General features: G+C 45.0%; 1 protein-coding gene across 4 annotated transcripts in view; it reads right to left on the bottom strand.

Annotated features, from left to right (window-relative positions):
* The window catches only part of LOC113585514 (rho GTPase-activating protein 26), a 52,309-nt gene that overhangs the window by 26,898 nt on the left and 12,435 nt on the right, over positions 1-12,976 (bottom strand). For all 4 annotated transcript variants that reach the window (XM_035527038.2, XM_081719187.1, XM_035527036.2 and 1 more), the window contains exons 2-4: positions 2,370-2,465; positions 329-390; positions 168-239 (exon numbers count right to left, since the gene is read on the bottom strand). In XM_035527038.2, coding sequence (XP_035382931.1) covers positions 168-239; positions 329-390; positions 2,370-2,465 — 230 coding nt within the window. The remainder of the gene's footprint in view (positions 1-167; positions 240-328; positions 391-2,369; positions 2,466-12,976) is intronic.

Raw genomic sequence — 12,976 nt, 5'->3', positions numbered from 1 at the left:
CGCAACCTCTGAGCAACAGTCAACCATCACTTTCACTTTCAGGTCATTGCTACTACAAATGCCACATGAAAGGGCAACGTGTCCACCAAGACAACGCTTCGCGCCATTGGGCCCCGAAGCATTTTATAAACGAGGGAGAAGACGCGCTAATGCCAGATATTTCATACCTTTGCAACTCCGATCTGCTCCTTCCTGAACCGCTCGAGGGGCGTGATGAGAACATCGTTCGCGTTGTCGATCTGAAGAAATAAAAGACGCCAAATTACTGCCTATCCGTCGGCGATGAGGAGGAAGACGAGGACGACAGAGGGGCTCTGGGTTTACTCACCATGCGTGTCCGCTCGTCTTCCAGGTTCTGCAGAACGCCGGCAAACTCCTGCAGCGAACTGGCTGTTGAACCGGAGAAGCAGGAGTGACACAGAGTTAAAAACGAGCCCTCCCGAGAACAGCCTAGCTGATAACCCGCACTGGTGCTCAGACATTGACCTCTAGCTGTGCAAGGTCAGATATGGAAGAATTTGTGATAGGCTATTTTTGTACAGGGTGGCCAGGGAACAGCATACAGATATATTCTCAAAGCTTCTTAAAACGTGGAGTTCTGTTCCTGGATCAGCTTGGCCTTGTTCGTTGTGACCGTGACCTGTACAGATATGGGGAAATTGGTGGCGGATAAGTATTCCTGTTCTTGTCATGCCCAGCGAACACGGTCTCCTGTCTGAAACCGGGATGAGAACAAAGCTCCCCCACCGCACTAAGGTAAGTCTGCCGAGTCCCAACTACTGCTGGAGGCCAAATAACAGGTCTGGGCTGGGTTTTTTTTCCCCCTTCAAAAGTGGCGGGTGCTAAGATTTCTGTCAAATGTTAGTCATCTGAAAACCTCTCTCTTCAACAGATCTTACAGGACCAGTCAGGAAGAGCCAAAACAGAGTCACAGTTGCTCCTGGATTAGAGTTCAGTGTACACACTGATAAAATGTGCAGGTTTCTGTGAAGGCGTGGGGATCATTCAATTATGGTTTATTATAGTGATACTATCAACTGTAAGCAACTCCTAACGGTCATTGAATTCTGCAGTGCTCTGTGGTTAGAAAATGACGCTCTCACATGAACGTAATATGAAAAAGGTTTCAAGGTGCAGTAAAATGGAACTTTTACAAGAAAGTAGTTTCTCTCTCATTTAATACTTAAGAGGGGCTACAGTGCCATTTCTGGGAATTACAGTGAACAGTGAATTTGGCACCAACAGAGTGCAACTTCTTTTGGACAAATAATTGCTTATACAATTTTGTCAAGGATACTTAAACAGACTGCAGCCAGAATTCTGTGTAAAAAGTTTCTGCCAAACGTTGCCACAACACATATTAGTGAAGGTTTCCATCTCCTAACACTTCTGTATTAACGTCTGCTGTAAGATGGCCAGCATTAAGCTCGCCTCTCTTTCTCTCTCTCCCCCTCTCTTTCTTCTGTATAGTGATGGACTACTTCCAATTGTCCCTAAAACCCTAAAAAGAGTTTATTCAAACCTTATGAGGCATTCAAAAAACCTTACATGGAGGATTTGAATAGTTTTTGAGTTTTTCTGCCATTAATATTTTTATAACCAAATACTGGAGTTGTCTTATCTGACATTTAGAATGACTGCACCTCTGCCCCACACACCCATACTGTTTACCTATAAAGTACCCATAATCTACCTATTATTACATTCTAGTATCATAAAGTACCTATATTATGCCTATTATATGTCTGGAATATTGCCTAAAATTAGGACTGAGCTTCTCCAAATTTTCTCCGGCTCTCATCTGACATTGCGTTTTTGGGAGTATGGCTCAGGCTGTGGTGCGTGAGAGCGCAGTTGTGCTATATGCTCCAGCAGGGGGCAGCATACAAGCTGTAGATACTCCAAAACACAAATGTCCTGCATTGCAACTGCCTGCACATATTTGGTCCCCTCAGTCCCATCCTGCTTTGGGCTCAGAGATCTTCTATGAGAAGTCACAAAGCAACCGCCACTGACCCTGCCCCTGTTTACATTTTGAACATCTAAGACTTTGATGCTCAGTTGTTAAAGGTTAACAACTGTCATGTGGGCCTTTGTGGGTGTGTGGGTGCATGTGTGTGTGTGTGTGTGGGGGGGGTGCATTTGTGTGTTCCGGGAGCCGGGGCAGCACCATTGTGTCAGCAGGCATGCTGTACGGCTTTTTTTTTTAGAGTAATATGAATGAATCTGAATAAAAAGAAGCTGATTCTATCAGTCTGTCCCTTCATGCAATCAACTGGCCACAAAGGGTTTGACAGTGAAGAAATGTGAGCTGACAATTCTGCTACTTGTAACAGAACAGATTTGAGTGGGCCATCCTGTGATCTCACCAATGCAAATCTCGTCATCCGTTTCAGCGTCTCCTATGCACTGAAACTTGAATTCGTTCAGCGATTCAGCAAACTTCCTCTGTGCCGTAGACAGATCTGCAAAACATGTGAAGAGGGGTGTTAAAAGCTAAAAAAAAAAACCACTGGTATGTGAAAAGCTCACATGCAGGCGTATTTGTGTCAGCAACGAAACCACACTGGGTTTCGGTTCATGTCCGCTTCTTAAAACTAGGTGAAGGATGACATGCACAAGCAGCTAAAATAGTTTGCCACTGTTGAACTCCTGGTGCTTGGGTTTTAACGAAAGTGCATTTTGCCTTTGACTCAGAGAAAGACGGATATGGAGCAAGAGACAGGAGAAGAGTGGGGAAAGGAAAAAGGAGGAGCCAAGGGATTTGTGACTGACAGGGCACAATGGCCAATGAAATACAGAACTATCAGTTTTCACATTTTCACGAAGTTGGGCAGACACATGTGCACGGTGCTCGCTCACAATGTACAGTGAGTAAGAAGCAGAGTTCCTAAAACCTCAACGGATCACTAGCAAAAAGGCGCGTGCTAGTGAGGAGGTCCAAGGAAATGGAGTGACGTCTCTGTGAAAGGACTGGCAGGATGGGATTAACCTGCACAGCTGACCCCAGCTACAGGTGGCCTCTGAGAACCCAGTGATCAGGGTCGTGTTTAGAGGAAGCCCTTCATCATCGTTAACTTCTCCTCCTTATGGAGTTGGCCATGGTCCGGGGAATGCGTGCCCTCTGACCCCGGTCTACACTTGCCCTCTGACTCTGATCTTGGACCAGCCCTGCCCCCCTCAGCTCTAACATGAGCGTTAGGAGTGTCAGAGTTCAACTGGTCACGGATCAGGGAACGTGTAGGAGGTTCTGCTAACGTCCGCTCCTTTTTGCACTGTTTCCCCACATTGCCGGAAGCTGCAGCGGGCTGGTGTCACTCAGACCCAGTGTGTTCCTGAATCTTGACATGATGCAAATCTTTTGGCTTCCCTAAACTACATTCACATATCAGCTTGTTAGCGCTCTTCTGCTAATCAACACAAACTGCTCTTCTCAGTTCAGTGCATGTTGCTACAAAAGCGCATTAAAATCCCTAAGCTTCCACATGTGAAGGTCATTAATACATCCCCCTGTTCCCTCCAAAACAACGTAGGAGTTTTCTGTGCCCAGAAAACAATTTGGGGCAGATGGTAGTTGCTTGGGGGGGGGAAGGCGGGGCCTCTGCGTTATAATGCAGCATAATGCAGAACAGAAGCAGATGGACCTTGAGACATGGTGAGCTCCTGCAGAAAAATCCTGTCCCCAGCTATCTGGAACCGATGCACAGGAAATGGTGGTGGTGGACCTGCACTTAAGTGGAATGGTGTACACTTGTCCCAGTCCCTGGCTATGGCACTAATGGTGGAAGTAGGTCACTGCCATATAGAGTCACTTAAAGAACTCAGGGTCTTTGGACTGAGGTCAGAAGGCGCTATCCAGCATGAGCCAATCGCCAGCAGCTAGGGCAGAGCAGGAAGTGTGTGGTGTACTTGTATTTTCATGCTCTTCTAAATCTGAAAATATACAGTACAGCAAAGGGTATGTGTCTGGTAGAGGAAAAGGCCAGTGAGCTGCCCATTGACCAGTTCTAGCAGCAGTGGGAGAGTAAAGCCCAGTTGCATACTCTCCCACTGCTGCTAGAACTGGTTGCATAGAGATGCAACTGGTCCTGTGGTGTCACCGTGACATAAGGCGCCATGGCTCAAGTGGTGCAATCACGAAAGCTTCAGCGAAGGGGTCGTCTCTAAATGACCATCCTCAGCTGGAAGCAAACGTCAGGCAGCACATTCTGATGGCTTTATGAACCTCTCTTTTCACCTCCCCAAGTGTTCACTGAAATTCAACTTGCCAACCACTGAGCAATGGTGTAGCATGCTCAAAGACGCATGATGTAATTCCCATGCATCCCGAATGGGCTTTGGCATGCTCTCTTTACCACAGGGATCACACAGAGTGAAGGGTGAAATGTATGACTCACATTTTGGAACTAAAAGGCACATTCTGGGCACACTCAATTCCCTGTGTGTAAATTCCTGCCGCAACAAAGGAAACAAATCTGAATCAAATCTGCAGCGAGATAGCCAAAATGAATAGTTGTTTTGTTTTAGTTTAATATTAGTTTCTCTCTTTGCAACATACAAGAAACTGTGTCTGCATGTCATACCGTGCCAAGCCCCCCCCCCAAAAAATCTAGTCCCATAACAGCAACAGCAATGATGCTGCTTTCACACTTTGTCAACAGTTACAGTCCAGACTGAATCACCCATTATTCACACATCACCCCAGAATGACACCGCACGCTCACGTTTCCTGCCTCTCAAAGACATGTGCATGAATGTTTACAAGCCTTAAAACATTGAGCCATTGTGTACCACGTCCAATCATTCCAATACAAAAAGGACACGGCCATATTTACATTTGAACCCATTCGTCTGAAGAGATGAACTACATTTTTTGCGTCTTGCATGTATATATTTCGTAACCACTGAGGAACTGTGAAGGAGACACTTTTTTTGTCTAATAAACCACAAAACTAGAAGAGCAATTAAATTAGTTTAAGCACGTGTGTCAGTATTATGGGTTCAGTCTCAAGTGTGCAAGGACATGAGTGGACAGTGCTGGATTGGGCACTTGAGATTCCCAGGCTGGAGGGAGGACGGTAAAGGAGCACCAGGGTCTAAAAATAAGCCTTCCATCCAGGCCGAATGAGGATTTTCCCTGCTCCGGTACTATCCGAACGCAGAATTCCCAACTATTCTTCTCTCCTACTGTCTTCTGTTTCCTGCTTTCTGCCTGCTAACACAATGGTGCTGCCCCGGCTCCCGGAACACACACATGCACCCACACACCCACACACCCACAAAGGCCCACATGACAGGAAATCAAACATGTATACAACATTAGCAAATGCAGATAATGCCTCCACCAAAGACCTGGTCTGATAATAACGCCACTTGGCACGCAGCCAGCAGCTGCTGAACAAATCTTCTCCTGTGGCCCATGCTTTTGAATGTTATGCCATGCTGGTTGGGAGGATTCTCCTCCAGCTGATGCCTGCAGGGCTCTCAGAAGAAGTCACATGCAGAAGGAGCATGACAAAGAACGTCCCGTTTCTAGAAAAAACCCTGCTTCACTCAAATCTGTTTCATTCTGTCCAGCTCAATTAGATTAATGTCCACCTCGGATTTCATTCAGCAGCATTTAAGACTGTATTTCTCAAAGCGGCATTAAAAAAAAAAAAGAAGTACTGCTCCTGAGCCCGGCTGAGAGACTGAACTCTGTCTTGCATCCTGTTGACACTGGCATTATTGAGCCAATTATTTATTGAGCCATGAACGAGCTGAGGATGTGTACAGCACATCTCGATAACAGCTCACAACAGCTCCGTCGGGCCTCTTATATACTGGTACCCTGTAGCCTGGGCGTTACTCGCCATGTGCTTTGGCTGGCACACAGGTGGTTCAGAGAACATTCGCAGAACAGATTGGCAGCAGAAGGCCCGACCTCACGGAACTTGCCGTCGGCTGAGTGAGAAAGAGAAGCCAGTTCGCCTGAGTCGCACGGAAAATGTTTTACTGTTGGTCCACATAACCATGCCATTTGATAAAGTGTGTGCAATTAGCTATGGGAGCGACATCAGCCTGCTGGTCTTTGTTGGATCACAGGCAATGAAGGAGCAGTTGGCTGATGTACTCGACAAGCATCGCCCCAAAACGGAGGTATGCAGCATGTTCAAGCGCAAAACAAGTTTCTCTGGACTTTGTTAAAGCTTTGGTTAAAAAAGCTTGTTTGCTTTTGGCTCTGGCCCCTTTCCTCTCCGCCAACGCCATAAACAGTAGAGGTCGTCACCTCAGGGCAAGACGGAAGTTTTTAGTACTAAAAGTGTTTACCTTTCCAGATTGCCCAAAAGGCGGCTCTTTTCATGAAAGACAAGAGCCACAACGGCATAAAATGAGTTGTGGGCCCAAAAGAGACGGGGAGGAGTCGAAGCCTATGTCAGCGGCTTCACCACCAAAACATGACCACTGTCTCCTTGACCACTCGCCCGACTCCACTAGACCAGCACTAGTGGCTAAAATGAAGAAAGCGTAACAAAACATTTTGCTGTTTACAACATGCATTACGGACTGTTTCCTGGTGTGCTTTATTAGACATTCTGTAACTTAATACACCAGTGTTTATGGTTCTTAATGGGCTAACATCCAATAAAAGAGCCAGAGTGAGGTGGCGCCAACTGCTGCACAACCATTTTGAGAGGGTGGACTTGCAATTTTGCACCACCAAAGGCCAATTTCCACACCTCAAACCCCTATTTCCACAAATGTGGAAAGCACATAAAGCTACGTCAGTAGACTGTCTACTGTTCACATCATAATAGAGATTTGGTGCATTCCATGGCCAGCCTGCCTTGTCTACAATTTTACTGAGTTGTACAAAAATGAACTTCAGGAATAAAGCCAGTGGTTCCCAGACGTTTTTCCACTCTGATTGCATGTGTTATTCCTATGCTAGTTACATTTCAGCTATCTTTCCACTTGAAGGAATATGCCACTGGAAAATGCTAACAGCAGTCGCTGGGTTATGTAACTGGCCATGTTCTTGTTAGGGTGAAGATGATCTACGCAGAATGGGGTATTGATTCTTTTGGACTTCTATTATGCATGAAGTTACGTGATTAGTTTTTCCTTCAGGGCAGCTGAGGTGTTTTCTAAGGATAGGTACTCACAGATCACAAGCAGTAAAACTATATGAAACCATGGGGCACCTTCACACACGCTCTCCAACAGGTGGTCAACTCTCAAGTATAGACCCCAATCTGGTGACTGGTGGTGACCAGGGTAAAAAAAAAAAAAGGTTTTAATAAACAAACCAACAAAAAACCTAATATGTCCTTAACTGCTCTTATTATGTTTCTCTTTGCAAGGTTTTACGGCTCCCTTAGTTATGGCTCTGGGGCTGAACAACAGAGCTGACCATTCCAGTTAAAGGACAGTCAGACACCCTGTATGAGAAGTCACAGGACCAGAGGATCAAGATTTATGCTTCAGCTTGGTTTCTAGCATTGATAGTATGTTGATTCTGTGTTATATGGCACAGCTATGTAGAGGCCTAAATCTTTGTGTGTGTAACACTGTATGGCACAGTTGTTACAGTGTTACTCTGTACAGTGTTATTCTGCAGTCATATAATGGAAGACAGAGTGTCAAGGCAAAGCGAGTACATACAGAGTGAATACAGAGTATAAATTCATTGTTATATGGTATAATGGAGGTATAATGGTGTTATAATATGTGTTAACAGTTGTACTTCCTGAGAAAAGCTGCATCTGGAAGATGGAAAGATTCAGCATCTCATAGTCTTCCTCTTGTAATAACCCTGCTGCAACAGACGCCCATGCCCATGACACAGGTAATCCCCTGTGGACAGGAAACCCGTAATACAAGAGTACACTTCCCCTTTGCACCATCAGCATCTCCAACGAGGCCATCGGTTAAACGCTACCAACTCCAACCGGATAGCAGGGCAAGCTGCTTGACAAGGATGTGACCCTTCCTCCGAGTTTCCCTCTTCCACTGACGCTGGTTTCGTGGGCTTGTTTCCTGCAAAATTACCTTGAAGTTCCACCAGCCCCCTGCAGTAAGCTATAATAAAGGCACACATTGGCCAGGGAGCAGCACAGGCCGAATACACGAGGGACTTCAGGGTTGCGACGGAAGGCCAGTCCGTGTCAGTTTATGACACAATGTTGGAATACAGCAGCTGCTGCAATACTGTAAAATGCAGTTCAGTGGTTAAGGTACTTGCCTTGTAATGGGGAGGTTGCTGGTTCAAGCCCCACTGTTGGGCCCCTGAGCAAGACCTTTAACCCTCAATTTGTACATAATTGTAAGACCTTTAACCCTCAATTTGTACATAATTGTAAGTTGCTTTGGATAAAAGCGTCAGATAAATGTTAAAAATGGAGAATTTTCATAGTCATGGTATAGCATTAAACTGATTTCTCAACAGGTGTCCAAAATTATACTGGTGTTGAGAAAAGATGGCTTTGTCTGGTCGTGTGTATTATAAAAGAAAGGTTACAGTTCAGAATTACCGAACCACTCTAAAAGAATCGTGTTTCTAAATCCACTGTAAAGCACCATTCCACTGTAGAGCACCATTTTATCTGCTCTAAATCATCAAATTACTGATGCAGTACATGCAGTGTGATACTGAATATGCATAACCAAACATGAAATAGGGGCACGTTAGAATACCTGCTCCCCCGACATAATTTATCATTTTAATAAATCACTGGGATTAAATGGGTTTCGAACATGATTATGTAACTACATAATGAAATAACCCAAATTTATCTTGTCAGACTGACAAATTAATTAATGTTGTATTACATAGTATATAGCAGTCAGACAGCACAAAATATGTGCAAAAGAAGCAGTATGGTGGGATGATAAGACCCTCTGTCTCAGTACTCCCAGGAGAATAGTCATTCCCATCTTACTTTGAACATGAAGTTTAATTCCCAGACGTATTATTAAGAGCGGCCTGTTAAAGGCGGTTGGCAAGTGCCTATTTCCCACAGGGCTGTCGTCTCAGGGACCGGGCCCTACGCCACCATCTTCCAGTGGTGAGTGAATTCTTCATTTCTGGCACATTCTCAGATGACAGAGTTCCCCCATTTGAGAGAAATGAAGGATCTCTCTTATTTGACAGCTACGTACTGCTCCATATTGTTCTTGATATTGTCCTACTGGTGAAGGAGCTGAGAGCCAAAGACAGAAGCCCCCTTTTCTGTCATGCAGGAAGGACTTTTATTAGCATGGTTATAGAGCTGTAACGTTGGCCACCCATATGCTTCTTCCTGTTGGTTTTGCTGTGGTGAGTTAAAAAGACTGCTAGCGTAATGGTAAGTCTATCAGAGCCCCCAATTAAATAAATAAAAGATGACTAATCCCACAGTGTGAAAGCTAAACTCGCGAGGTACGTTCAGCGTTACGTGTATGGGACAGTTTAGCAGGTTTCTAAACTGACGTGTAGAACAAAACGGCGTCTTTTACGTCACTGGTCTTAATGGTCCTGCAATCTGATACCATGTTAATTATTCAGCATCATGTGACTGCAACCATCGAGAACGTCAGGTTCTGTAGTCCGCAAGCGGGACAGGGAGAGAGACAGAGAGAATAGGTCTCACAGTGAAAGTAACAATGCAACTGTATTGCTACATACTGAGATTTTGATAGGCTATGATTTGCAATATATTAAGCACACAGTGGTTGCTCCTTCATGCATTATCACTGAAGATTATTCCTTCATATTTTTACCAAAATTATTTATTATCAAAATGATTTACTTATTGGATCACGTGAATGCTTTTATTAATCAAAACAGATATTGCACTGAGACTGGACAGGATGCTCATAGCACACATGATGAAATGCTGTGACATGTTATAAGCCAATACTGCAATATCAACAAACGATATATCCTGCAGCCACAGTGGAAGCAAATAAAGATGGGGAGTGAGAGACACAGAGTGAGACCTGTCTAGAACCCATAAAGACGGGGAGTGAGAGACACAGAGTGAGACATGCCTATAACCCATAAAGCACCTGTAGAAGTGGCTAATGTGGAGCAACCTTGTGAGTTGGTTCTGCTGGGGAATTCTGGATGCAGGAAGTGCACCCTTTGTCTCTGCTAGCAGCATGCAGACCTCTGTGTGTGTGTGTCAGTGTGCTGTGAATCCTGAGATGTACAACTGATCCTGCCGTATCTCTATTGCAGTACCTGTTCACAAATTACATCACATGCACTGTGATGTAACACACACACACACACACACACACACACACACACACACACACACAGTGAAGGCTCCCTGTAGGACCAGCAGTCCTTACTGTCACAGGGAAAGCATGGCCTGTCAGTTAATCCTCAGACCTGGAGCCTCTTAAAATGCAAGCACCATAAGAGTCATGCAGTTCAGGGGAGTAAAACTAGTTTTTTCAAAGCGGCTCACCAAAACAGGATGGGCCAAACCACACAAATGCCCTGTACCCAAAGTTTAGCCATGCAGGGCCACTCAACAACACTACCCAAGTGCTGGACAGGCCACACCGTATTAAGACACAAAGACAAATAAATAACAACTGTGAAGTCTCTCCTGCCTTCTCATTTTTCAACCACACCTTTCTTTCTTTCATTCTTTTCTTTCACTCTCCCCCCGATTTATTGTCTATTCTCACCATCCCAAACTAGCCACAGTGCTTGGCTACATAGCTCCTGTCTCCTAGCTACAAGAACAAAGAGGTTACCAATAAGAACAAAGCGATTTCTTTTCTCTCTTTCTCACCCCCTTTTCCCAAAAAGCTGATGGAATTCTTGCTCAGTGTTTCTGGCCTGGTCACGCCCGATGCTGACACAGGAAAAAAACACATGGAGGTTCCGCCAAGGAAAAAAAAAACTGCTAAAACTCACGGAAAAAGGGCTTCCGCGGAGGCACTGGTGTTCCCATCAGTGGGAAGGATGACCTCTAGGGGGTGCTCAGTATTTGTATTTTATTTTTGTTTGTTTGTTTTTGTACTTTTTTTTAATGCACTTCAACAATGAAGCCGCGGAGGTGGGCCTAAAGCAGGAAAGCTGTAAAGTATTCCAACGCAACACGAGACTGAGGTCAGAAAAAAACAGATGCCAAACAGAAGCCGTGAACGATGTGCCAAAACATGACCCAAACCCCAGCGAAACTGAAACACGGACAGGTCTTCACTCGGCCCTCTGGTACCATGACTCAGCCGCCTTCTGCGACTTGCTTTTCCGAAGAGTGCATGTGAGCACACGCGTACGCTCGGTGACTGTGGCGCAAATCATTTTTCTTTCTCTCCACCATTTCGTCTTTCTCACGTGGCATATTATGGAGCAAACAGTTCTCGAGTGAAAATGTGTCTGATATGGAGGATGTTTTGAGCAGCTAACAAGTTCATAGTTAACAGGATTCCAACTCGGGAATAAGCACCTGCCCTGAAATTGCACATACCTATAATTAGCTTCTACGTGCTAGAACTGAATGGGCGACCGGGTGAGACGTAGATGTTAGGTAGCGAGACTGTTCCTTGACAGATGGCGGCCTATCATGACGGACATGGTTGCTAGGAAAACTTCGGCTCCTGCCCGCGAACTATCTGCAGCGATCTTTTGCAGCAGAGGGTGAGGGGAACCAGCTAGCCAGGTAACGGGTAACTTCGTGGTCTGGCTTTGTGCACTTAGGGATAACGACAGAACACTTAAGCCTTCAAGTCATAAATCAGACATAATAATCGAGGAGTATTTAAACAATGCACACTGCATATTAGTGTCATATCTTTACCAAAGACAGTTTAGATAAACAAGGAAATTAATGTCAAAACCTAAACGTATATGAAAATTACATGTAAGTGGAGTAACACCTTCCAGTCTATTCACATTACATTTATCTGATGCTTTTATCCAAAGTGATTTACAATTATGACTGAGTACAACTTGAGCAATTGAGGGTTAAGGGCCTTGCTCAGGGCCCCAACAGTGGCAACTTGGCAGCTTGAACCTGCAACCGTCCAATTACCACTGAGCTGCCAATGCCCCTCCCTTCAAAAACAACCATGATGTTGGATACCTGCTCCTCAGGACAGAATTCTGTTGTATGTGTATTATATTGTTCTACAGTCCATCAGAAAGTTTTTGATTTTAGAAGACCTTAAACGAAAAGTAGCTAGAACTAGTTAAGGGCTCCCCAAAAGCATCATGTTTTGGAGATGACATTGATAAAATACTGCACACCACCCAATACTGAGACCTCAGCCCACCTGTGAAGCCTGAAGAAGGGTGTATGATGGTGAGGGGCAGTTGTGCTGCCTCAGGCCCTGGACGGATTACCGTCGCCGAGAGGCTGATGAATTCCAAGCTGGCTGAGACGGTTTTCAGCTGAAAGTCACCGCTCGGCCATGCAGCGTGACGACAGCCCAAAACCGGAGCAAATCGGCAGCAATGTGGCTGAAGCCGGAGAAAATGTAATATTTCAGAATGGCCTGGTTTCAGTCCTACCAAGTTGTGATCTGAAACAGGTTGTTCGAGCAATATGCCCCAAAGGTCTACATAAACTGAAATGATTTTATATAGAGGAGCATGCCAGAATCCTACTAGGCAGGATTGAGCAGTAGCTGCAGTGTTTGGGTGACGTCATGGCCAATAAAAGCCTAGTTATTAACTAAGAAGGATCACAAATATTTCCTATTTCCATACTGAACTATGTGTTCGGTAAGCAAAGAGCAATGTAAACTGTTGGTGGTGTTTGTTAAATAAGATCACAGTTTAGGTGCTGTTCATGTATAAAAACCAGTGTGAACCCAATGTACTTTTCATTGTATCTCCCTTTACTGTGGTCATTTCCAGACCAGCTCAGTTGACATACAGCAGAAACGCAGCAGGGAAAAGTGCACATTACTTGCTTTCAGCAACCCATTAGGATTGCACAGGACCGCACGGTGTCATGCCAGGAGAATGAAGGCCTTCTCAGCTAATACATGA

This window comes from Electrophorus electricus, chromosome 8, assembly GCF_041902795.1.
Source record: "Electrophorus electricus isolate QZ-2024a chromosome 8, ASM4190279v1, whole genome shotgun sequence".
Classification (NCBI taxonomy): domain Eukaryota; kingdom Metazoa; phylum Chordata; class Actinopteri; order Gymnotiformes; family Gymnotidae; genus Electrophorus; species Electrophorus electricus.
The sequence above is the reverse complement of the archived record's forward strand: the minus strand, read 5'-3'. Positions and strand labels throughout refer to the sequence as shown.